Below are 26,742 nucleotides of genomic sequence, written 5' to 3'. Positions count from 1 at the left end.
CGAGGGGCGGGGGGGGTGCTGAGCAGGTGCCGGGCGCGCGGGTTCGTGCGATGCCCCCTGGCCCGCGGTCCCACGACCCAGGGGAAACGGCCCAAGGACACAGTTCCCAGAACACCATCGTTAAGCGGGTCTTCGAATAAAAACGACGCAGTTTCGCTAACAGCGTTGATGAGATGCCGAGGAACCTAACTCTTGTTTATTTCAATTCGCCTATGGCCGATCCGGTTTCATTTTACGTTTCGCTTAAAGCCACAGAACCCGCCCTTGACTTTGAGGACTTACTGGACTTGTTTTCATGACCTGCGTTTAAAAGCTGTGACTTTGTTTCCCCCCCACCCCCCGACTTCAAGTGAGTTACAGAGAGAAGGGGACCACTAACCAATTTCTTTTTAGAGGGGGAGATACTGTTTCGTTTTTGATTTCTTTTATGTGGTCCTTTCTGGAACGTTGGCCATCCTAGCTATGGATAGTGACTGCTGTTGCTAGTTCATGTTTAAGCGCTGGGGGAAGAAGAAAAAGTGGCTTGCTCTTTTGACCTCATCTTCCCCATGTGCAAAATGGAGAAGATTTGGCCACTTAGGGACTTCGGGACAGAAGTGTCCATAACTTTTAACACAGGGAGTCCACACAGGGAGTCCACACACGGAGCGAGTGGCTCAGTCCTCGCTGTCTCCCCTCCCTCTGCCTCCGAATGGCACCCTGAGCCAGAGAATCCCTCCCAGCTCTTGCCTTACAGCTGGGTGTATTCTACCCAGTTTTACGAATGGGAAAAGTAATGGTTAATTTCATCTTCTGGAAAAGTGTAGTTGGTCCAAATGGTTTAAGGATTTTCCTGTGTTTCCCGTGGCTTTCCTGGTTGCCGATGGCCCAGATGACACATAGCAGTTGCCCATTAATCACATCCACATGTGCCAGGTCCTAATGGATTGGAGTTTGGCATAGCTGAACCGTTGCCCAAACTTCGACAACCCATTTCCAAAAGGAGTTTGAGCAAATCATGTCTTCATGAGACTCCTTCTTCCTTCAGTAAGGACGTATTCGGCTAAGATGTATGTCTCCAGATGAGGCTGTATCGAGTCCCCACTTCACTCTAGTCCTGAAATGGAGAGAGAGAAAGACAGAAGATAGATGCAAAAATATGTAGATACATGATAGATAAATAATGATAGATACATAGGTAGAGAGAGAGAGAGAGATACATACATACATACATACAGCAGTGACGTTGCCATGGGAGCTGTGCTCTGTATCAGATGAGGCTTCTCAGTATCCGTGTGTCTGGTGGGGGTATTCTCCAAGGGGGCTTTGGGAGTACCCTCAATGATTCAGGACATGCTTCAGGGCCACACACATTGCCCTCCCCACCCCGGAATGTGTGTGCTGTTAATTTCCCTAACCTGAGCCCTTCCTAGGCTCCACCAGACCATCTGTTGTGGTCATTTCAGCTTGGAGCACCGTGGAAAGGGAAGAGAAAGCAGACACAGCCCGGGACTGTTACTCCCCGCATCTTTCACCTTGAACTTCCCTCCTCTATGAGATCCTGTGCCTCGCAAGGATTGAATGAGACCCTGTGTTCATCAGAGATGACTGTTGCCCTTCCCGAAATGTAGAGTAGACGCAAAGAAGGCCATGTGTTTGCCTTCCCTTCTGTTTACACACAAAACTGCAGCGTTTGCGAGAATCGCCTATTTTATAATCTCCATTTAGAAAGTCAGCGTGGTGTTCCAATTTAGGAAAGTTAGCTGTTGGACAGTTTGCACTGGAAGTAAACAAAGCAGAGCTTTATAGACAGGAAAGCCAGCAAGCAAGGAGGGAGGTCCACGAGGACTTGAACTTGGGTCGGGGAGCAGGGACATTGACGAGTCCTATAAAGGAACCCACCGACTCTGGGCGGAGAAACATGACGGGATCCAGACACCGTGACTTCAGGATGTCTCTCATTAGACATAATGAAGAGTTGGTCGGCAACGCTAACTCCGGAGCTCGGGAGGAATCAGAAGGGCCAGTGCCTGCCCTGATTTCTGCTGGGGACCCCCATTGCTGAGCGGAGAGAGGGCAGAGCAGGTGGAGGCCCGGGGAAGGCATCCTGGGGCTGCGGGATGCCGAGGCAGGTGCAGATCTGGGCTGGCCAAGAAGGAGGGCCTGGGGATTTGCAAGGTGGTATGTCACAGGCCCCCGGGGGGCAGGGATAAGAAGGAGAAGGCTGAGCTCCAGGTGGTGGTGTGAGCCAGGAGAGGCTTCCCTTGCATTCTTGGTGGGGGAAACTTGAGAACGCATTTTCGAATCTAGCCCTCGGGGCGCTTCCCTGTGCGCAGGTGCGGTGCTAAGGTCTGTCCGTCATTGTTGGAATCGATCAACAATGTAATTACAGTGTAAACACAGACACTGTAATTATCCCCATTTTACCGGTGAAGACGCTGAGGCACAGAGCTGAAGGACCTTGCCTAAGGTCACCTGGCTAGTAGGTGGTGGTGTTGGGATGTGAGGTGACTCCCCAAAGCGAGGAGGTTTGAAGGGGAGCCTTCCCTTCCATTCCCCGAAAAGGCAGAGCCTTGGAAATGGAATCATCCATGAACCAGGTCCTCAGAGATGACCTCCGATCAAGATGAAACTTAAAAGTTAAATATTCATCAGCCATTTGGAGTCTTCTCTAGTTCAAGGTGTTGAGGCGTGCCCATAGGGAGAGGCCTGTGGAGGTGGCGAGTTTGGGGATCTCAGTTCCTGGGGAGCAGGGCCTTATTGGGGGCAGTGGATGGCGGGCCTGGGCTGAGCATCAGGAGTCATCGCTGTCACCGAGTGCTTTAGTGGCCCTCGGCGAGTCTCTGTTCCTTCACCAGCAGGGAAGGCAAAGGACGAGATGGTCCCTGAAGTCCACGTGGCCGTGAAGTGTGTCAGTTACTCCTGGGTCACATGGGGATCAGTACTGCGTGAGGCGGGGCCAGAGGTGGCTGGTGCCTGACCTTCTCCTGGCAGGATGGCGTGAGCGGCGGGGTGGCCAGGACTCGGCCTGGGCGATGGGAGGCAGTGGGCGCTGAGGTGTTGTCTTTCTGACCTTTGAAACCCTAGTCTAGTGACCGGCTGACTGGCCTTAGCTGGGTTCCTGACAGCAGCTGGCTCGCTGCTCCTCTGGCGACATTCTTATTTGCAGCCTGGCCCGGGGGAATTCTGGAGGATTATAGAAAATGGCCGTGCTTTCTGCTGTGTTGCGTGTGCTATAGAAAAGAACTTCAGGGTAAAATGCAATCACATTGTTGGCGAGATGCCCCCGGGGTCACGTGACTTTCAAAGTCAGGTCCCCGGGTGAGGGCAGCTGCAGTTAAGTGACTGTCAGTGGTGACTGAAGGTCTGTGGCCTTTGGACAATGCGCATTAGGATGCAGCAGCTGTGGTTCACAAACCCCAGGCCTTCAGTGGCCCCACCCTCTGCTGCGGGGCTTCAGGTCCAAGGCCAGCAGTCGGCAGGCTTGGGTGGGGGTGGGACACACAACGTGTGGAACTTCAAAGGCCACTGTCCTCCGAAATCCAGGCACGTCGTTCCCTGTTTGTCCCCCTCCTCACGTCACGCCCTCTGCATGACGTTAAACCAGTGCCCGGCGTCGGTCAAGGCTGGAGACCTCCCAATGCTTCTTCGCTCCTCTGAATCGGGGGCCGCCACTGGGCACTGCTCGAGGCTCAGGGCTGGGGGCTTGGTTTCCTTGACTTGCAGAAATGAAGATAAATATGTTTTTCTTGGAAACCGAATCTCTAACCACTACTTGCAAATTCCATTAACAGAGAGAGACAGTCATGTTCATGTTCTTGCATTTTGCTGAAATAAACCCGGATCGAAGTCCCCGAATGTTCCACTCAGTGGCGGGCGCTTGAGAAGTCCCCGCTGGGCAGCCGCTGCCATCACGTGAGCCTCCTGCAGGACACTCGTCCCCTGCCCCGTCGTCCTGTCTTTGGCGAGTGTGCGCGTGTGGGCCGAGGGGCATAATGTCCAAACGGTGAATCACAGTTGGTTGTTCGTTTTGACCTTTATGTTTTCCAATAAGCGTGATTTCCGTAATGCATGTGTGTCGCACGCATTGAGGCTATTGGAACATCTTGGGAACAAAATGCGTAAGCTATGCAGAAATAAAGGTATCGCTTTGCATCTTTGTGTAACACATGAATATTGAATAAACATATTAAAATTTTAAACGATACTTGGGGGAAAAACACTGATAAAACAAAATCTGTCCTGCAGAAGTGTAGTCTAGTTATTTATTGATGAGTATCTGTTTTTAATCGTCACCGTTAAATATTGAATTAAATATAAATCTAAATACATACATAACAATGAAATATCAATTTAATTGTTGAAGACAGATCGTCTCGTTCTCATTTCTTGCCCCCTCTTAAATTGAGATTCCGTCATCCTTACGCTAATTCTATTCTCCTAATTTGAAATTGAATATTTATGTTTCCGTTCTTTTAGGAGCTAACTTAGAAATTTTAACGTGCCCATGAACTCCAATTAATTCTGAAGCTCATCAGTTCTAAACTTTCTCTGGAATGCCCTGAGGTCCTCAGAGTGCTTTTGCTACTGTTATCCCCTTTCCAATTTATGTGCCATTGTCTCGACTGACTTCCTGTCGAGGTCACTTGCCTTTCCCCTGATAGGTGTCCTTTAGAAATAACTTCGGTAAGAATCTGCCGGTAGTCAACTCACTCAGGTTTTGTTTTTCTAAACATTGCTTTATTTCACCCACATTCTCGGAAGTTCCCTTTGCTGGAGGGAGGATCAAAGTGATTTTCCTTTTGCACTTAAAGCTCTTCTTCCATTGATTTCTGGCTCCCTCCCCCATGGGATGATTGATAGCTGTCAAAGTCATTGTCATTCCCTTGGGAGGGTCTGTCTTTCCCTTCCGGCTGCTTTCATGGTCATCTTTTTGTGTCGTTTTGCGGTTTGACCAGTGTGTTTAGGTGGGTATTTTTCTTTCTCTTGCCAGATTCTCTCAGATTCCCGAATCTGAGGATAGGTGTCTCTCATTAATTCTCGAAACACGTCGATCATTATTTCTTCAAATCTTGTCTCTTCCTTATTCATTTTTCTCCCTTTGGAACTTCGGTTATGTTGTTGCTGGACCTCATCATTCTCCTTTCCATCTTTTTTAACCCGACTTACATATTTTTCACCTGTTTTGTCTTCCTGTGCTGCATTCTGGGTAACTTCTTCAGATTATATTTTTCAGTAGATTGGCTATTAAAGACATCAATTTCTAGAGGCTCTACGTTGTTTCCTCTTAGAATCTAATTGGGCAGTTAAAAAATCTTAACCCTTTAAATTCCTCGTTTAAGCTTCTTTAAACTTATTTAACGTCCCTATATTCTGTATCGGGTAATTTCAATATCTGCAATCTTTGCGTGTCTGATTCTGTGGTTTGCATTGACCCTTTCGTGGCAGTTTATTTTCTCAGATATTTCAGAGGTGTTTTTGGAATCAGGTCTGAATGACCCCAGAGCTGGTGCCCTTTGCCCTCATGCCCAGACCTCCCTGTCTGTGTGGCCCAATGTTGGAGACGGGCGACGAGGCGGTGTCATTTTGTGGGTGTTTCATCTGTCTTTTCAAACTGGTTCATTTGTGATACCTTAAGGGGGATCCTTAGCATTTTAGAATAAGGTACATCTCATTCTTCTGTTGGCAGGTTCATCAGTTTACTCCTTTGGAGAGAGCCAGGATGTTACCACTTCATGCTGCTTCCAGTCATATAGTTCACAAAGCTGTCACCATTTGAAAGTCACTCGTTGCATGAGGGTGACCTAAGCGGAGGGGAGGGGTTAAAGCAGGAGGTCAGCCCGGCCCTTTGCCCTGCCTGCGTGTCCACTGCTGACATCTGGCCCAAGCTGCCATCGCTGACGAAGGCCCTGCTGGAAATTTCACGATCTGGGTTTGAGTTCCGGCCCCATTGCCAACTTCCCACATCCGAAAAAGGATGTTCACGCTTTGTGCTTTCTTGACTTCAGAGGGGCGATGTAGGTCTCCAACGAGCGAGGATTCGTGGAAGCCTTTCGTAAACTGGAGAACGCTATGCAGATGTAAGGTGTTCAACAGTGCGTTTCAGTGGGAAAACATACCGCTATTTCTCTAATGCATTTTCTCCCAACTAATACCTTAGAAGCTTTGTTTATCCACAGACGACGGAATATTAACTTTCTTTTATATTTCTTTTTGCCCCCCTGCCTGTGAATTTTCTTCTTGTGGGTGACACATTTTATGTAAATATCCCCTTGTTTGTAATTTAATTTAATTTAATTTAATTTAATTCCCATACTCCTACCCACCTCCACTCTGGCAACCGTCAGCTCATTCTTTGTATCTATAGGTCTGTATCTGGTTTGTTTGGTTTTTTTTTCCATTATATATTTCTTTAATGTAAGACTGAGCAGGTGTTAACCTTGATGCAAACGTTCACATTTGGCATGAACTTCTCCATCTACTTTTCCATTTTCCGTTTTCTACGTTTTGCCCTTATAAAAACGTAACCGCCTCCACACGTTCCCAGGTACTGGGAGGCGCCACGTCGTCCCTAAATAAGCATGTAGGTTTAAGGCAGGCCCGTTCTCATCTGTCGGTCTGGGGACCGGTCTGCCTTCAGCCGCCTCGTCACTTGGCACACGGCCGGGCAGGCCGGAGAGAAGCTCGTTTTCCCTCCTCTTCTGAGGTGTCGTCGTTTGGGGTGTGACAGACGGGTCTCATGCCGGGGCGTGACTCTTCCCGGTGAAAGTTTAGGAAGTCCGTGAGCGACCACAGTCTGGGAAATGTTATTCTGTGACTAATGGGCGCAAGCATTAGGGTGATGGGTGTTGTCCCCCCGTGTTCCATGCTGTGTGGTTTCGGGCGCCAGTTATGCTGGACAGTGGGTGTGCCCTGAGCCCTTTCCCACCAGCGTGAGGGCCACCACCTGTCAGGCTGATGTCGCTGACACCAAGGCGAGTGCTTTTACCTTCACGATACAAAGAGCCAGGCTGTCGCGTCCTCCTGAGCCCTCCCCTTCCCTGGGGAAGGTCGCAGCATCCGGCACCGCTGGGCCGATGCGTGGCGTGGAGCGGCTCACGCTCAACGGCGACCGTGGCCCAGTTTCCTGCAGCTGTGTCAGGCGAGGACCCCTCTCTGTTGCCATCCGAGTAAGGAAGCAGATGTCAGAGATGCCGTTTCCTCCTGTCTGTCCACATCTGTCCCCAAGCGTGACAGCTCTTGGAATGCGAAAGGAACAGTAGCTTTCAGCCCCACCTCTCTCCTTTCGAATGATTCAAGGGGAAAAAACAGTTTTATGTCGGTATCATTTGCCTAAAAAGTAAGACTCGCCTCGCAGCTCAGATTATGAGACCTTCGTATTAAAAGCAATTAGGATTGCATAAACCTCTGTGTGGGTGGCTGGGAAAGTCATCTGCATATTTTACCATCTTAGATTCGGGGACGAGCGCTTTATTCTCAGCCAAGGCAATGACAAGTTGCAAATTGGCCAATACTAAATATGTGACAACGGAGCAACGGGCTCCCTGTCACTTGCCGGGTACGAAACGGTCCCCGCCACCACCTGCAGACCTCTCTCCGCGATGCCTTCACCGCCTGACAGCTTCGCTCATCTGCTCAGAACGTTCCGACGCGCTCCGCGTTCTGGCTTCCAACTTTTTTTTTTTGTTTTTTTTTTTTGTTTTTTTTTCAATTCTTCGCTAAGAATATTCTGGCAATCAGATGCTCTTCAAAAACCAACGAAAATAGCCAGGCGTGTATTTGCCTCACCTTCTGTTCTCTGCTCCCGTCTGTGGGGGATCTGCTCCGATGACACCAGCGTCCCCTCCCCCAGGGGTCCGGGAGCCGCTGACATTTGCCTGTTTGCTGTCCGCCTGGCAGTGACCGGCCCTCCTGCCCTGACGTTACTGCGAGGCACCCTTCCGTAAGGCGCGTTTGGTCATGTGTCAGTCAGTGCTTCGGAGCGAGGGGGTCCCTAGTGAAACGAGTTTAGGACATAAACGCTGGCTTAAGCAAATGCCGTCGCTGCAGAATTTCTAAATCTGATTGCTGACAGGCACGTGAGACTCCCCGCGGCGAGCTCCCAGGGCCTCAGCGGGTCCCCTCTTTGAAACATGCCAGCTTCTGAAAGCCCCACCCACACCACGTCCCGTGGAGCTAGTGTTCTGCAGGTTATTTTTTTGCAAACATGCTGGCACAATACAACAGAAGCCGTAGAGATAGGTAGGTGCACAAACTTTGGATTCTGTGACTTTAAATACATGCCAGGCACTGCCTTATGCGTCGGTGGGTATTTCTCATTGTATACAACAGCCCTCTTAAATAAAAAAAGTAAATAAACCTAATTATATTTTAAGTTAAAGGTAGTTCTCAGTTCTAAGGCGCCCTGTGGTCGGAGGCCCCGGATGAAGTGTGCGTCTGTGAATACTGAGTTTTCGTACGGTACGTGGCATGCAGACACACAGCTTGGGGACCGGGCTGAGCAGTGACACGCACGCCTCACCAGACGCCGGGGACCCTGGTGAACTCTGAGCACCAGAGGTGGCACGTGGGACTCTTCTCCTTGGAGGCGCCCCACCCCCTACCGCCCCAGCCGGGTTCCCACCGCCACGGCGACTTCCTGCTTCAGGCACCCTGTCGCCTCCGGTGTCACCTCTCCCTGGTTGGAAACCGGTGTCCGAGCTCTCTGCTAAGCTCAGAGTGAGTCACTCCGGTATTCGGAGTCCCTTCTCCCAATGGTTTCCTTGTGGAAGGAAGTTAATTTGTGAAGGAAAAAAAACCAGGCCACTGAACGTGAACGAAAAGCAAAGCAAAGCAAAAAAAAAAAAACTTCCTTGCAAGCGATATCTACTCTGAACCATTTTAAAAAACAAAAGTAGAATGTTCTTTTGTAATTTTCCCTCTTTACCTTTTTTTTCACGTATCATCATAAGCGAGAGTCGTTCGTTTTGTCATTCTGGAATGACGGGCCGCAGAGCTACAAGAAATCAACGACTATAGCCAAGCTTTTCCAGTGACGTAACGCCATGTCGTGAGTTACCCGTGGGCAGAGGCTTTTGGTAAAGTCGAAATTCCTAAGAGTGGGTCGAGTAAAACTGAAAATGCCTTTATTAATGTTTCTCGTAATTATAGTCCCATGTGAGAAAAATTACACTTCGCTAAAATGAAAGAATCTTCCTGATCTATGTGGCGAGGTGGTATTTGGAGAGACTATCGTGCAAATGATACTGAATCAGTGATGAAGTGCCAAGCATTGGCCCCTTCGAAGGTCTTCATTAATTGGCGTTGCTGTTTACATAGGGAGGACCAAAAAGGTCTGGGAGCGCCCTCGAGCGTTAGGCCTTATGTGACCGACAAGCAGTGGTTGACCAGCAGTGGCTGGCTGATAGGCAGTGGGTGACAAGCAGTGTGGCTCAGAAGAGTGTGACCTTCCATTTATGAAACCTGGGAACTCAGACTTTGTTAAAACACACTGAACAATTTAAGTCTTCTCCCTAGAAGAATGCTGTAAGATGCCCCATTGCTTTTGTTTTTCGGATGACTACAGCGAACGCATGCTTAAAGCGAATTCTTGAATTTGGGGTTCATTTGGGGATTTCCATTTCTTTACAGTCCGCAATGGGTTCTCATTTCAACTGCGGGCCTTTTTTCATGAAAGCATGTTACATCATACTGAAAAGATTACATTCTTTTGGCTTTGGAAAAATATTTCCTGTTCAGCTGAAGCCATTACAGCCCGTTAGCGTGTCACATCTGGACACCCCTGCCCGGGTCTGCCTTCCGTCGCCAGCGAAACGAGTGCGACGGCCTGGCTCGGCCCCCAGTGCGTGCGTAAGACACCCCAGACTTGTTTACTTCCTCGGGGCCCTCTGCACTGCCCACGTGTGCCCTTGTGGTTTGGGGGGGAGGGCGGGGGTGTCTGTCCTCCCTGGGATGGAGGCAGGTGTGTGTGTGTGTGTGTGTGTGTGTGTGTGTGTGTGTGGCTTCCTCCTGGGTTGGGGAGGGGGGTTCCCCCTTCCTCCTGGTTCAGGAGCTGTCTTCCCAGCTGGCGTTGGATGCCCTCTGCCCTCTGCCCTCTGCCCTCTCCTGCCTTAAGCTGCTCCTTTTTTCACACCGGCCCAGTTTTCCAGACCCAAATGTTAATCTACACGTTTTCTGTGGAAGAGGAAGCTGCCGAGCTTTTCCGATGGGGGACGTTCCCCAGAAGGAAGGGAACGACTTGAAACCAAAGGCTGGTGTCCCCAGGCCAGCTTGGGGTGCAGCAGGCCATGGGCGGGGTGCTCCTTCAGGGTTTTAGAGGCGAACTGAGCGTGGGCGCACGCTGTGGTGTGAGCGCCGATGTTCCTTCTCCTGGAGGACTGGGTGACGTCCCCGGGGAGCTGCCCCACGCGGCCTCCACTGTCAGGATGGATCTGCCTGGATCCCGCTGAGCAGACCCCCAGGGGCCCGCTCCGGGCTGGCCGGGCAGACAGTGGAGCCTGGGGGACCCGGGCGCGCCGAGTTCTTCGTGGGGGCCTCACGGCCCAGCACGTCCCGGCAGGAGAAGCAATGTGTGTGCAGGGGGGCGACACGCATTCACCGTGTTTCTCCCAGCCATGCGGGCCATGGCGACATCCGACAGGGGGCTCCCTGGGTTCCCCGGGAGCAGACGGCCTCCGGTGTCGGTGGTCCTGAACGAGGTACCCCCACCCTGTGCCTCTCTGGGAAGACCAGGACGACCGCCGTGTCGTCCCAGGCTCCCTCCGCGAGGGCTGTCGAGGGGCCAAGTTCAACTTCTCTGTGGGGCGGGACTTGACGAACACAGGGCCAGCACCCAAGAGTGCAAGTCGGGGGTCTCTCCTGGCCCCTCGAGTTGCGGGGAGTTGGTTTGGCGGAACGAGCACGCAGGACTGTGGGTGCCCCGTCATGCACGTGAACGCACACGAAGCCGTTCGATACCCGAGGGAGCCGCTTGCCCAGGTCGGGGAACGGAGAGCAGTCTGAACAGAGAGCTGGGCTGCAGGCCCGCCCCGGTGTCCCCAGTGCTCAGGACAGGAGGGGCGGGGGCCGGTCGGCGCGGGGCACGGGGCCAGCGGCCATCGCTGCAAGGGGCCGCGTTCAGGTGTGTGAGGCCCTGCAGGATGGGGGTGGCGTGGGGTGCAGTGAGTCCCATCCTGGGTTCAGACTCAGGGTCCCGTGCCTTTTGGGGCTCTCGGAAGGCTCCCCGGTGTGCTGCGTTTGGGGTTGGCCCTCGAAGCTGGTGAGGGGGAGGAGCTGGGGGCCGAGGGGCCCTGCACGGAGCGGGCACGGAACCGGGAAGGGCCTCGGGGCTTGGTGGACGAGACCGTTTGGATGGGGCCGTCAACAGCTGAGTGTCGCGTGGGGTTTCGACATCAGGTGGCCCTCGCGCCCCGGGCGTGCCGCTGGCCAAACGCTCTCGTCTCCAGACCTCGGTTCCCCCACCCGAAGCTCGGCTCAGCGGGCAGTTGTTCTTTTCATCGGCGGATGGACGGGACAGAGGGCAGAGGCCAGGGCCCGACAGCGTCAGGAGGGCTGGAGAGAGGGTGCAGGCTGGGTTCGCTGTGAGCCCCGCGGAAGCAGCCCTTGGCCTGGACCATCTGGGTCCTGAGCGCTCAGCCTCGGGGTCCAGCGAGGAGTCGGGAAGGCCCGTGGGTTCGGCCTGTGGGCCGCATCTCATCAGTTGCTGGGGGCTTCGTGGCTCCTTAGAGTGAGAAGGAGCCTGAAATTCTTTCGATGTGCGTGTAGAGAGAAACCACACACACACACACACACACACACACACACCCCCAAGTGTGCGCCTTCCGCAGCAGAGTATCTTGGCCATACAGAAAGAAGCACAACCTTTTTGAGCGAGAGGTCCCGAAGTCCCTCATGGACTTACTCATCATCGCTGATGGGCTGTGGCTTCTTCGTGTCTTTATTTGAAACGTTCGTCTCAGTGCATTTACAAGTTCTAATTTTGGGGTCTGAGTTTTACACGCAAATACTTCTAAAAATCCAAGAGTGGGAGAAGGTATTTACCGCGCCGTGTGCCACTCTGTACACCCGTGACGTTTTCTCCGTGGGGCCTGGGCAGGGGCGTGAGCTTCTGCAAAGGCGGAGGCTGAGGCTTGAAACCGTTTGCTGCAAACCGCAGTCCGTTTGCTGAGCAGTGGCTGGGAGGAGGAGGAAGGAGCTGCTCAGAGAAAGTAGGAAGCTGACGTCTCAGCGGGTGCTGACGCGCTGGCTTCTCTTTCTTGAAGAGGAGACAGCAACCCCAGTGCGCACCCATGGGAGGCCCAGGGGGACATAAGGGGTGGGGCTCATGGATGGGGCTGTTCCAGCCAGAGGGGGGAAACCGACCTCCACGCTGAGTTGGATGCTATCGATTCGTATAATTATTTAAGGGTATCGTTTTTCTCACAGAGCGTAGCGATAAGGAGGAGATGCTCCAGGTGTAGACATGGAGTTTCGAGGCCACGCTCACCTGTACATTTAAACTCTCTTCCAAAAAGCAGACCGAGTACAGAAGACTTGGCAAATCTTAGCAACCTACATGTACGTGAATATGAGCTGGCAAAATTAGGACTCAAGTCGGATTTCGTCAGAGTCACCCAGGCTTAACCAGCCGGTCTCGGCTCCCAAGATGCTTGTACACGTGGCCGCTGTGGCCGAGCTCGTGGAGAGGCGCTGGGAAGCCACCCGACGTCCCAGGTGTGTGACAGGAAGGCTCCGGAGCGGCCCCAGAGGGTTCAGCTGAACCTCGTATCTCCTTGGGGCTGGCGCCAAGCCTGTCACCAACACGAGTGGCTTTTATTTTCTTTTGGTTCCTGCAGCTTCACTGCTTTTATTTTTTTCTTTTTCATTAAAAAAAAACAAAACAGGTGAACATCATTTTCAAAGCTCTTTTGGGTGTCTTTTTAATAGTCAAGGAATAAGTGACTTTCTCGTTAACGAAAGAGCCAAACCGACGTCATTTCTGGCCTTCCTTTCCGCCCAGCAGGCACTTACCCGGTGGATATTTTGGAGGACGACCCTGAGGGACACCAGGAAGAGGCCCTGGCTTACTACGCCGCGCTCGGGCAAGGCGCACGGCCCTCGACGGAGGTGTTCTCTCTGCCCACGGGGGAGCAGGTACGACGACCTTCCTTGTTGGCAGAGAGCTGCGCAAAATCTGCCTCATTAGAAAGCGGGATGCTAATGAAAGAGTATTTTAGATTTAAAAAAAAAAATCCTTTCTGGAGTGAAAACCATAATAATTTCACCCTGAGAAGCAGAAAGAGTCCCGGATTAGGATCTTGTCCTTGAGCCAGACAGTCTGCTGTGAATCTCACGGCTGCCACTTCCTAGCTGTGTGACCTTGAATGGGTGTCTTTACCTCTCTGGGCTTGGTATTCTCATCTCTCAAACTGGGACGGTAACAAAGCTCGCCTCACACTGCGGTTATGAGGATTAAATGAGATGACTGTGTGTGATGCCTGGCTGGGCCTCAGGGTCCCCGTCGGTAACACGACAGGCTTGGTGGGTCTTCGGTCGCTAAGGTTTGGCTCAGCTCTAAAATTTTGTGATTTGTGATGACGTAATGTCGATTGGAATGAAGTGATATCCATCACACTTGTTAGCACCGATAAGTTTGCCTTTCGAATATGAACCGGAAGAGAACGGAGAGAAATGAGAACCATTTACTTGTTGGGCCTGTGGGATCGTGGGTGAAATTTTAAAATTGTGTTACATTTAAGACTCCCTCTCCCTCTGACCACCACCGTATTAAGTAAAAGGAGTTTATCAGTCTCGAGTAACAGAAGTCAGTTACCTTTCTTTCGGATGTGGGGCTGATCCGTTGAAAGAAACAAAATTTTCTTGTTTTGTACATAGAAGATCTCACTCATACCAAAAAATACCGGAAATCGTTGCTATCGGCAGGCGAAGTAGGTTGAGGAAGACAGGGTTCGAGTTCACTGTGCTGAAGATGGTCCAGAGTTCATTAAAACAGTAGTGCGGTTTATATAGCGTGGCTTCCTTGAAATTTCGGAGATGCTCGTTTGTAACCGACTCCTGGAAGCACCCAGGTCCCAGAAGTGGCTCATCCTTGGTTTGCCGAAGGAGGTCCCTGCACGTACACGCTGTTAGCGCCCCCTAGTGGCATGTAAATAAACCAGAAAAAAAGCCTGCTCTTGGGGAAGGCTGGGGGCTCAGTCTTAGCTGGTGGGCTGCGGGGTTTGGAGTGTGGGATACGCCAGGTAACCTGAGAACTGTGCCGAAGCCCAAGAGTCAGCCCCAAACTACTTCAGGATGCGTTTTCAATCATCTGCTTTTATTTCACGCTTATTTATGGATTACATCACTTAAGGAAAACCTAATACGTTGTATTGTCACTGAGCGAATAATGTGAGCGTTATTAGCAAAAACATGATAAAATAAGACAGTTTCGAAGATTCAGCTGTTTTAACGTGATGGAAATGCTGAAATGCCTTTATACCTATTGGCTTCTCCTTTCCCAAGAAAAAATTTTATGAAAACAGCCATTCGGTTTCCTATCATGTTAGCGGCTGATTCAGAAACGGTAGCAATTCCCTCCCATTTAGCAGGTTGACATAGTCGAATGTGGGATGGTCTTGGACGCACAATTTTACTTATAGTCCCACCGGCCTAAATCATTCCTTTATCAAACTTAACTTTTCTTTTTGAATATGGAAACGTTTTTCCAAACGAGAAAGAGAGGACGTTGTTTGAGGGTACGTCACACCACGTCATTCTGGTCTTCTGAAAGTCCTTTCTTTTCATAATTTACTCTTGTTTCTAGTCTTGAAATTATCCTGTCACAGTTAAGATACAATCATACTTATTGATTTTTTTTCTGGTTATAAAATAGCATATGCAGATTGTATAATATTTGGGAACTACAGCCAAGGACAGAGAAAATAAATTCACCCGGAGTTAACCGTCATAAACATTTTGATGGGTTTCCATTCGATTTCTGTTTCTGCGTAAAAGCTTTGTAAGCGTTCAGATCACACCGTGACTACGACATTGTGTATAACAACCCTCTTTCCATGTCGATCCAATGCTTTGAACCTCTCGTTGGTGATGGCCTTGTAATGGCCAGCCTGGGGCTCTTCAGTAAGGTGGCCCAAAGACGGGGAGGCGTGGAGGTGTTTACGGGTCTCAGGGTTTGCTAAGAAGTCGTTCTCTGAAACTGTGGAGGCCTCCTGCAGACGTTTACAAGCAGCTGCCTGCCCTGCTCATTTTCCTCTCCCCTCCTTGGTCTTCAGAACACACTTTGCAACGGAGCACGGTGCCCCTTTGCCCTGGGAGCTGGGAGCGGTGGGTCGGATGGCCACCAGGAGGGCCTGGGGCGTGGGCACAGAGAGAAGCACTCTGGGACGGTCCCAGCATTCGAGGCCCCGGCGCGCTGCCCGGTGAGCCTCTCGGTCGTGAGCAAACAGGTGCTCGGGGCTGCCATCCTCCCCCCCAGTTTTGCTACGGAGCCGGGGCTGAGCCTGTCGGGCCCAGAGGGGGCACGGATTTCTCGAGGCTGCTCGTAGGGACCCGAGCCGAGGCATCAGTCAGCCTGAGTGCCATTGTGGGCAGACACAGACTTGCCCAACTTGCGTCCATAGCGTGGCCACGGAGGACAGGTGAGGCCCTTTCGGCAGGTGTGTGGCCTTCAGCTTTCGCAGGGGGTGAGGGTGGGGAGCGTGCCGAAGCAGGAAGAGCGCGGGCAGGTGGACGAGAGCAGGAGAAGGTTCACCGAGTGGGAGGCAGCCAGGAGCCTTCGCTCACCTGCCCTTCGTGCTTAGCCCGGCTGGACAACTCTTCCATTTTTGTGGTGCCTACACCCTGTCAGGTTGGCGTCTGGGTAGCAATGTTCGTTCAGTAAACACTGCGCTAATTGTTAAGCGATGTCTCCTGTCCTTACTCTGACGCAGGAACGAACTGGAGGTTTTATTATTTTTTTCAGGTTCAACTCGACGCGTCGTCCGTTCGCTTTTGTTCCATGCACCGTGACGAACCTCGACATCAAACGCTGGTGCTGGTTAACCCCCAGGACACAAAGACAGGTTGGTAGTTACTCACGGATTTAAGAAGCAGGGATTCCGATGTGATCGTTTGCAGCTCACGGAAGGAAATACCTAGGAGGCGACGGTCGTCCTCTCGGGCTTTACTTAGAGAAACGGGCAGAACCGATTTGTTCGCAGCGTTTACAGATCGAACGGCGCGTTACTCTGTTCATCGATACACATGTGGATTTTTGTACTGAAGATCCTGGACGTCTCTTGGCACAGCGACAGTATTCACAGCTGCTTCTGAGGGTGGCACTTGCCGTCGTCACTGTTGACAGGTGTGCGTTGCAGGCACAGGGTGGAGCCCTGGTGTTGATGTGTCACCACGGCCCTACGAAGCGCCATCGTTATCCCCCGGGGACCGACTGGCAGCTCCCGGGAGTGAGTTTTCAGGGGAGGCGTGGCCCCGCTCAGATGCATGGGGGGCGGGGCTCTGGGGTCGCTGGCAGTGGGGAGGTGGCAGGGCGGGGAGGAGAGATGGGTTCTGGCCCGTGAGCCCGCCTCGAACCCAGGGCACCTGGGAGCTCTAAGCAAAGCACCTGTCTGTGACCCCAAGGGAGTCCCAACTGAAATTCCATCCTAGTTAGAAAATTTCTCTTTTCTTGTACTTTTCTGGCTTTACAGATTTCTTACCATGACCCCGTATGGCTTTCCTAATAAAAATTTAAAAGAAACAAACCAACCTTTAATTAGTCAGCCCTCCTTAACCAACGCGGTATCTGGCGACATGGTGTGGTTATAGGTCTTTAAATATAATTTGCGAAGGGGTCCTCTGTCACCCCTCCACCCCCAGCCCTCATAGACTTTTGTCTTTCCCCCCGCGTGTCAGTCTGGAGTTTGTACTCAGAGGAGGCCCTGCTTGCTCGACTGGTGTCACGAAGCCCAAGGTGACATCCGTGACCTGGGAAAGCGACCATCTGGTTGCTAACTCGGGGACTCCAGTGCGCTTAGCTCGCGGCCTGGCGCCGTGGGCAGCTGGCCGCGAGGCTGGGGAGGCTGAGCTGAGGGCGGGAGCCGGTCAGGGTTCAGGGCAAAGCGTAGTGGCCGCCAACAAAGGACTGGCGATGGCCCCAGACCTTCACCTTTGCCTCGAATTTGGGACTCCGCCACCGGGTCAGTGAGCGCTTAGGAACAAGATGTGCCCGCAGGAAGTCCTCAGCGAACAGACTGTCAAACACTCCAAAAATATCATTGGCCGACTTTAAGAAAATGTCCAAATATCAGCACCTCCCCCCCAACCCCCGAACGCTTGCCTTTTTCCAACATTTAACAGTATTTTCTGTTACAGGTGTTTACATACAGTTTGCATAATGTAAACATATGACTAACTCTTGTAAATCTGTTCCCTATTAATACCGTCCTTAATTTTTCGGTGGCTTTCGAAAATATAATATCATAAATATTCATAAGCCCCGAGAAGCCTCATCTCACGCTGGGCCTTTCCTTATCTATAACAGCTCTTTACATAAAGTGTCCACGTGTCTTATGAACTGCTGGGACTCTTGTGGTAGCTGCAGTTTCGCAAGATTTCCGAAAGGTCCGGCGTGGCGTGCACGCCGTGGCTCTTCCTTTCATCTGGCCTTCGGAAGCAGGCGCGGTGAGCAAACGCACCTCCAGCGCCGTGAAACGTGGGCTCCGAAGCAGCCGGTGGCATCTCCGGTCCTCTTCCCAGCCCGGACACACGTGTCACTTCAGCGGCGTGCTGAGCTGTGACCGTGCGGAACGCTGTCGCTGGTTCCTTTGTGAGGGTCGTGTGTGTGTGTGTGTGTGTGTGTGTGTTTGTGTGCGTGTCTGGGGTTCGATGAAAGCGGTAGGGATCAGAAGCTGTTTGACAAGCCCCACGTGTGAGTTAATTATTGATGGACTGGAGGAATCCATCACGGTAACTTCTGATGACCCCCCGAGCGAATGAAAGGCAGCGTGGACCGCAAACATTCTGGCAGCGGGTCCAGCGGCGACGGCCGAGGACGCCGGCCAGACGTGGGGAGTGCAGCTCTCCAGCGCTCCCCCTGAAGAAACTGGGGGTGCACTTCTGCGAAAGGTTTGGGAAGCAGGTGCCTTGTGCTCCTCGTGGGGCTCGTTCCAGACTGTTCTAATCAGAGGCTGGTTTAATCGGAGGCTGGTTTATGTCCCTGGGGGGGACATGGCGGGTGGCTGCCAAGGGCCTCCCTGCCTTGGTGGCCTCTCTGCCCAGGAGCCTGCTCTTCTGTTTCTTTTATTTCTCTTCTTTTTGTTATTCCTCTTTTGGAAAAATTATTAACTGACCTCACGCGTTTACGAAAACGAAAACAATAACTCCCCTCGTCAAAAAGGTCGTGGTCTTTTTTCTTCTCTCAGAACCGCTCGCCCTCGCTTTCTCGATGCCCGTTCACTGACGGCTTTGGTTTCTGTCGCTCCCTCCTGTGACCTGTGGGTTAGGGTGGGGTGGCCCGGACTTCGGTGTCAGTTCCAGCCTGACTTGGATTCCCGTCCGCCCTCTGACTGGGTGACCCGGATCAGTGACTCGGCCTCTCTGGGCATCGGTTTTGTCATTTGCAAAGCGGGGACGTCCGTCCGACTGCGCAGGGTAGCTGTGGGAACGAGAGGCTTTGGACCGCCCCGGCCGAGGGCGGACGTGGCCTTGGCGGTGTCCCTCCGTCGTGGTGTGGCCCCCTTGCTCATTCTGCCCCTGCCTGGTGTGCTGCGTTGCGGACGCACAGGGTGTGGGGACGGGAGAGCTTCTCGTCGACTGCCGGCCGCACTGTGGCTTCGGAGTTAGCCCAGCGGCGGGTTCTGCGTGTGCCTCACAGGCGGGAACGCTCACCGCGGCGGGACAGTCTGGTCTGCTGCTGAACACCCCTGATGGTGACAAAGTCGTTCCTTCTGCTCACCCCTCACTGCTCCCTTGGCTAAGTGTCACGGAGTCCGTCCTGAAGCAAGCGCTGATCAGGGCCGGGCCAGGAATGACGTGCCTGCCCGCTGGGTGGGACGGCAGATGGCAGGTCTCCCCATGGAAAGGGACAGCGAGGCCCGCGCTCAGCGGGCTGCCGGACAGCGGACGGGTCCACGGCTGTGTTAACGGAGAACGTTCCAGCTCGATTAAAGTTTTTTGCTTTTTGGTGCTGCTTGGCCACCTGCAGCAGATGGGCCCTTGTCCGTGGAGACTAAACTGGGGTGATGAGGGCGATCGCAACCACGTGAACAAGCCTTGGGGAGACTGAGGCTCGCTAGCTCTGAGGAGGGCCGCTGGGGTCCAGAGGTTCACGGTGGAGCAGGTGTTTAGATCGTTAGGTCCGGTGTTTTCCAAGGTGATTTTAGGTGGTGCATTTGAATCTCAGAAGCAGAAAAAGGATGATCTCTGGAATTTTATTTCAATCCTGAACACACCAAGGAAAAAGTTTGTTTCTTACTCAGATGCCTTTAATATGTCTCTAACTCTTGTTAATTTCCATTACAAAGGGAAAAAAAAGGTCTCCCAGCTATACGCCCGTCGTTAGAATTTAAAAATTTGTCTTTGCAAGATTTATATTTATAATAATAGCAAGTGACGCCTCTTTTGTGGTAGGGTTGATAAGGTGGTGTGTCGATGGCTCACAGCCACGAAGGTGGAGTCTGAGGCGTTTGTGTGTGGCTATCTGTAGGTCCTCTTTGGGAACATGTCTCTCCAGATTAAATGTGTCCTTAGATTCAGTTTTCAGTGTGCGTGGGGCGGGGGGGGTGTGGCTTCCCACGTAGCACCTAGTAACTCCCCAGACACCAGCTGGGTGTCCCGTCCCTCAGCTTAATTCTGACCCAGAGACAGCATCAGATTCCACAGCTTCGGGGTCCGGTCCTACAAGACCGCCACCCCACACCCCCTTCCGACGCCACCAGTGTGAGGACCGGCTTGTCACCCACACTTCAGACCCATTAGCTAGAAATCAGAAATCTCTAGAACCTCAGGTTCAATTAGTGGGCCAGAGCGGCTCACAGAACTCAGAGAAATATTGTACTTCCTGCATTACAGGTTTATTATAAAAGGCTCCGACTCAGGACCAGCCAGATGGAGGGGATGCACAGGGTGAGGTGTGGGGACAGGCGGGAAGCTTCCACGCCCCCTGCGGGCACCACTCCCCAGCGTCCCCATATGCTCTCTGAACCAACCAGCGGCCTCCTCCTGGGTTTCCATGGCGGCCTCCTTACCTGGGCACCACTGAGTCAATCATTGACTGATCCGACCCCTGGCCCCCTTTTTAGGTATGCAATTTTCACACCACTGAACACACACCCAGTCCATTATTTAGCATACGTTTCTGGTTCATCCGCAGAGAGATTTCAAGAGATTTTTACGAAATGTGTGTCTGAAATTAAGAACGGCGGGAAATCGGGCTGCTGTAATTACGTGACGTATATTTCGTTATTCACCTAACGCTCGTCAGAAAGGGGAGCGAGTTTTGGTGAATCCTCTGGTCTTGGTGAATTCACGCTGATTTTAAATCCAGGCTTCCTTTTCTAGGGTCCTCATAGACCAGCTTCATAATTCACTCTTCGGGGAGCAGGTGTCAGTTCTGAGCCCCGCCTCTCCCCGCACACACCAGCATGGCACTGGCTCATATTTGGTCTTTCTGGCCACTTCCGGCGTCCATGCTCTCAGAGGTGAAGGGGTTACAAGTTCAGGGTCATGTTCTCAAGACCTTCTGGCCCCGGGATGTAAATTCACTGGGCGAGGAGACTTGTGCTTCTCTAAAGGTAGCTAAGGCACACCTTCGGCTGCCAGCCTTGCTCCTAATTTGGGGACACCGCCTTCTCAGTGTAGATGGTTCTCCGAGTCCATTAGCGCATCTGGCTACGGTGTGTTTCTTCTCGGGTTTTCCCGAGTCCGCCCGCCTAACCAGGCCGCTCACTTGTTTTCTGGAACATTTTCCCAGCTGCCCGAACTCACTCAGTGCTCTGGCCAGTCCTGCTCTGATTTTAAAGGATCGTGCTGGTCCTGTGGACCTGGCCTCGTTCGCGGGGAGCCCTCGTCCGCCCTCTCCCGCCCTCTCCCCTTGTCCTGTTAACGTCTGACCCTCCCCGCAAGCTCCGGGGCCACAGGGATGGATTTTCTGGACAATCTCATCCTGTTTAGCTTGTTAGGAAACGTGTCAGGGTTTTTTTTTCTGGCTCTCTTTTTGACACCGTTTGTGTGGTCAGATGACCAGAGGGCAGAGTCAAAGACTGTCCAGCGGCTGATTAAAAATGGCAGTTTGTAACTGAGACCTAATGCCACAGGGCTGTGGAAGCTTCCAGAACAAGGGGACTCCTGGGTGTTGCTGTGCGTAGGGAGGAGCCAGCCCTGGTTCTCGGCAGGGGAGTGGCAGTCTGGTCAAGGTGGGGGGCGGGAGGCCTGAGAGGTACACCGCTGCCCACTTCCCCACGACCTCCGGCCTTCCCTGCTGGCGTCCGGCACCAGTGGTCACACGGCGGCCACAGGGGCTGCTCCTTTACCCTGCAGTGTGGGGACTCCAGACCGGAAGCAGCGCCTGTGGAGGCACAGGGGACCCCCGAAAGCAGCCCCCCAACGCCGAGGCAGCTTCTCACTTGGCAGACTCTGGCCACGAGCCGCGCCAGCCCCTCCTTCGAACACTCTGAGTTTCCTTCCCAGATCTTTTCATTGTGCTCCTGGCCCCCGCCTGCCGGACCGGCCGAGCCGAAGGGGACGCGGCCTGGCGGCGTGATGGAGGACACGGAGGGTGGGCCATGCGGCCAGAGGCGGGCTTCTGTCCTTGGATCGGCAGCCGTTCAGATCGCCCTCCTCGTGATCAGAAGGGAGATGAACTGAAGGAAGGACGGGCCCATGAGCCCCTGGGAGGCTGTTAGCGCCCCGGGCATGGAGGCCGGGGGGCCGCGAGGGCGTGGGCTGGGGAAGGGGAGGAAACAGCAGGGTTCGGCTTGGTTGGCGGGGAGGCAGGAGAGGCGGGCTCCGTGGCGATGCCAGCGGTGCTGGGTCCTTTGGGAGGAAAAGCTTGGGGCGAGGGCAGCTTGAGCATGTGTCCGAAGCCTGTGGGACATCAAGCGGGAGGGGACCTGGCCCCCAGGTGTGGGCACAGGTGTGGGGCCCCCTTCCTCCCTCCGCTCCTTTCCGGTGGCGCGTCTTAGCTGGATGGGGAGGGGTCGTGCCACTTAGATATTCCTGGCTCTTCCCACAGGGCGTTTGGTGTTAGTTCCCTTCCCCGGGGATGGGGGGTGGGGATGGGGGGGCGCAGATGTGGGTAGGGGAGGCAGGGAGGCTGAAAAACAGAAAGCAGGACTCTTGTGGAGAAGGCAGCATCGTGAGCACGTGGCTAGAATGTCCCTCCCCCCCTCCCGCCTCCAGGACGGTTTGTGACCAAGCAGAACAGTCAGTCATCCTTCAAATTGCCGCTAATTTATGTACAGTTCCTGGCGATCGCATGTCATGTGCACCCTGAGAAAAACAAGCAGGGCGTCGAAAAATTATGACTTTTTCCTGGAAAAGCGTGCCCGTGCAGGGCCTGCAGGGACAGCAAGAGCCAAGGGAAACATTGGGGTGAGGCTGGAGCCACCGCGGAGCCGCCTTCTCGGCGGCCGTCGTGGGCCAGGGCCGGGCCTCCTCCAGGCTGTGTGTGTGGGGCAGGCGATGGTGGGTCAGGAGCAGCAGGAGGGTAGAGTGAGGTGCGAGACCTTCTTCAGAACTGGGGGGCCCTTTCTAGGACACTCCTCACCCCTCAGCAGAGACGGGAGTAGGGGTGGCTGGGAATCTCTGACCCCCATAAAAAGGGCCCCCGAGATCCTATGTGTACCTTGAAGACAGAGGCCTGATCTCCCAGCAGAGGGCATAGATGGGCTGATCCGCAGCTCTGCTCAGCGGGATGAGCCTGCACCCCGACTGAATGCAGTGATGCCCTGTCTGTCCCCTAAGATCAGGTTGATATGGCAGGTGTGGGGGAGAGGCTGCCGATTTAGAACGTGAAGTAGCTGCAATTTTTCTAGCATTGAAACGTGATGATCACCCCCAAAGGGACCACCCAGTGAGCAGCCTCCCGTGGTCCCGTGGACGTTGGCTCTTTACATGTTGGGTCTGTGCTGGATCATGCAGAAGTAACATCAGCCCGCGATGGGTCCCGTCCCCCGACCTCCCACGCTCGTGGAGTCCCCGACACGTGGGTTCGGCAGTGGGGGAGAGAGCTCCGCCAGCCGTGGCTCGAGGACCTGCTCCTCCTGGCAGCTGACGCGCCCCTGTGGCCATGCACACTGGCAGGCGACGGGTGGCTCCAGGCTGAGTGGGACCCGGGTAAGCAGAAGGAGCACCCAGCTGGAACAGCAGAGAGCTCTTTCTCCCTGAGGCCATAACGCTGAAGATGCACGAGCTGTTTGCAGTGACAGCAGCGTGTTTGGGGACCACGTGTTGGCTTCTCTTGGGGAGCCCCTTCCTTCTTCCTTGTTAAATTGTGGCACTGACTGCATTGGATTTAACCGTACGGGATGACAGCCTCCTTCCCACAAACAAGGACGTGTCCTCCTTACCGAGGGACTCAGGGTATTCGGAAAGCTGGGAAGGTCCGGGGGAAAAGTTCTGAGTGTCACAGACGGGGCTGTGGCCTGGAACAGGGGCGCTGTCCGCAGCTCTGCCTGCCACCTCAGCCCCGAGGCGCTTGCCGTGCTGGCCTCGGCCCCACCTGCCAGCTTTAGATTTCCTTCAGGGGTAGGCTAGGTCTGCTGCGGGTTTCCTTCTGTCCCCGCCTCCCCCCAGTTCGGCTGTACCTCCAGATCCAGGCACCCCAACTCGTCCCCATCTTCCTTGAGTTAAAATCTAGGCTCATGGGAACCAGACTGCTCAAGGCAAGAAAGGCTTGAGAAGCACGGCGAGGCCGATGCCAGCCCGTCGGGGACCAGACGCGTCTCCTTCTCCGGGGCACAGGCGCCCGAGGTCACGGAGGTGCTTTCCTTTGGGGAGGACGTCTGTGTGGCGGTGGCAGCCCGCGTCACGTGATGCGACAGTTGCCACGTCGACTCCCGCATTTCCGCCTCCCCTTGAATCATCGACTCGCTCAGCCGCCGTCGCAGACGGGTCACGCAGAGCCTCGGCATGTGTTCATGTGCTGTCCTCTGCCAGAACTTTCCAGCGTTTTTTCCTACGAGTATTTCGCTTCTGTGAAGATGGCCTGTCGCTTTGGTTTAACTATGCAGTTTTTTTGGGGGGGTGTGTGGCAACTGCATATTTTCTAGGTTCGTAATGGGAGAGGGATCCAGGGACGCTGGGCCGGGGCAGCAGGGGGACCCGAAGCCCCTTCAGCTGTGACTGGAGGAGTTTCAGCCACGGGCCAGTGAACAGCCTGTAGTTAGTGTGGGGAGGTAAGGTGTGTGCACGCATGTGTGTGTGTGTGTGCGTGTGTGTGTGTGTGTGCGCGCGCGCGTGTGTGTGTGTGTGTGTGTGTGTGGACTGCCCCCTTCTTGGTTCCTATGATGGTTTGGGGCATGGAGCTTCTCTGTCTGCTCAGTTCCCGGCTGTGTGTCCAGCCTCCTGCTGGCCACAAGGTCTCTAACAGGCATTTCAGAACCGAAACCCTCGCCCTCCTCCCCGTCCTCACCCTCCTCCCCGTCTCACCCTCCTCCCTGTCCCCGCCCTCCTCCCTGTCCTCACCCTCCTCCCCATCCTCACCCTCCTCCCCGTCCTCACCCTCCTCCCCGTCTCACCCTCCTCCCTGTCCCCGCCCTCCTCCCTGTCCTCACCCTCCTCCCCATCCTCACCCTCCTCCCCGTCCTCACCCTCCTCCCCGTCTCACCCTCCTCCCTGTCCCCGCCCTCCTCCCTGTCCTCACCCTCCTCCCCATCCTCACCCTCCTCCCCGTCCTCACCCTCCTCCCCGTCTCACCCTCCTCCCTGTCCCCGCCCTCCTCCCTGTCCTCACCCTCCTCCCCATCCTCACCCTCCTCCCCGTCCTCACCCTCCTCCCTGTCCTCACTTGCTCACCTGCATCCGTTCCCCTCAAGCTTGAGCAGTGGCTGCCTCCACCACCTTCCCTCTCCGTCCTTCTTTAAGACCAGCCCGAGTCCTTGGCGGTCTGTTCTGTCTCCCCGCCGGCATGATTGCCGCCGTCAGCCCGCCCCCCCGTCACGCCTTGGCTGGGCCACCACAGCCCCCCACTGTCCTCCTTGTTTCTGGCCTCGCCCCCACCAGAATCCACTCTCCCCACTCAGCCAGTGTGATCCTTCTCCTCAAATAACTTTTTTGACCTTCTTTTTTAATTTCAGAAGGACTAACTGCTCCCACCTGGGCATATCCCAACTCCCATCATGTGTCGTTGGCTAGATAATTCCAGAGACTCATTAGGAGGCCAGTACCTCAGCCTGGTCCCCAGAGTCCCAAGCACTGGAGGCTGGCCTGGCCCAGGCCTATTGGAACTCTGTCCCAGCCCTTCCAGACAGCCTGCTGCGGTCCAAATGTCTGTGTCCCCCCACGTGTGTGTGCTGAAACCAGCCCCCAAGGTCACGGTGTTAGGGGGCAGGCCTTTGGGAGGTGACTAGGTCATGAGCGCTGAGCCCTCATCGATGGACCGCGTGCCCGTATCAGGGACCCCAGAGGGCTCCCCCGCCCCTTCTACCACGTGAGGACACAGTGAGAAGGTGGCATCTGCGAGCCGGAAGGGGGCCGTCACCAGAACCCCACTGCGCTGGCCTCCTGATCCAGAACTCCCAGCCTCCAGAGCTGTGAGCGCCGCGCTTCTGTTGTTTATTAGCCTCCCGGGCTGTAGCATTCTGTCATGGCAACTCGAACGGGCGAAGACACGGGCTGTCACTGGTGTGTGCGGTCGTGGCCCGGCGGCCTGTCCTGCCCCTGCTGGACAGCGCCTTCTGTCCTGGATGCCTGGCTCTCGTCAGCGTGTGCCGAATGAACGGCGGCCCCCTCCCCATCCTGAAGTGCAGAACGAGGTCCCGAGGCGTCCACTCACTGAAGGTCCTCACACGCTGGCCTCTCCTTCCTCGTCACTGTGCCTCGGTCTGTCCCCTCCTCATCTCTCTGGCCCTCGTTGGGGCCTGGCCCCAGCTCTGTGCTCTGGTCTCTCTGTCCATGCTTGACCTGGAACACAGTGGGGAGAGCAGGGGCTCTGGGACCAGCGACACCCAGTTCACAGCCGGTCCCAGGGCTGCCATTTATAGGCACGTGACCTTGAGCGGGTACTTAACCTCTCAGAGCCTCACCTGGAGAACAGAACCAGCCGTGGCCCGTGCCGACGAAGCGCAGCTCTGGTGCCACATCAGAGGCGTGGTGGTGCTCGGGCAAGTGTTCGGGGCGAATAATATTTTAATAATAATAATAATATTGGGTCGTCTCCCCCTCCTCCCTGCACCCTTGGTTCTGGCACGTGCGGTTCTTGTCCTCACTCATCTCTGAGGCTCTGTCCCCACCCCCGCTGGAGTCCCCTTCTCCCCTACATCCTTCTGGCCCCACTCAGGGCGCCTTTCGCCGAGGACCCTCGGGCCCCTCCGTAGGCGTGACCTGCTGCGTCCTCCGCGCCCTCCCACGGCACGAGCCTCGGGGGGTTTTACTCATCTCTGCCGCGTGTCCCAGGCGCCGTGTCCCGCTGTGGGTGGTCCGCGTCTCACAGGTCTCATTACTATGTGCTTTGCATGTAGCGGCTACTGAGCACGTGGCTTGGAGGAGCAGCGTGAGCTTCAGAACTGTGACCTCTGGAGGGCCTCTGTGCCGCTTTTGTGCTTCTTACTGTCCTCTGTGCCGGGACAGG

The 26,742-nt window shown here is 54.3% G+C and overlaps 1 protein-coding gene across 1 annotated transcript in view; it reads left to right on the top strand.

The window, feature by feature from the left end:
* Window positions 1–26,742, top strand: part of FAM169B (family with sequence similarity 169 member B) — a 70,939-nt gene that overhangs the window by 26,482 nt on the left and 17,715 nt on the right. Inside the window, exons 4-7 of the mRNA XM_015598711.1 lie at window positions 10,403–10,547; window positions 10,706–10,822; window positions 12,977–13,110; window positions 15,938–16,037. Of these exons, the coding sequence (XP_015454197.1) occupies window positions 10,403–10,547; window positions 10,706–10,822; window positions 12,977–13,110; window positions 15,938–16,037 (496 nt within the window). The remainder of the gene's footprint in view (window positions 1–10,402; window positions 10,548–10,705; window positions 10,823–12,976; window positions 13,111–15,937; window positions 16,038–26,742) is intronic.

Source organism: Pteropus alecto, unplaced genomic scaffold, assembly GCF_000325575.1.
Source record: "Pteropus alecto unplaced genomic scaffold, ASM32557v1 scaffold59, whole genome shotgun sequence".
Lineage (NCBI taxonomy): Eukaryota > Metazoa > Chordata > Mammalia > Chiroptera > Pteropodidae > Pteropus > Pteropus alecto.
The sequence above is the reverse complement of the archived record's forward strand: the minus strand, read 5'-3'. Positions and strand labels throughout refer to the sequence as shown.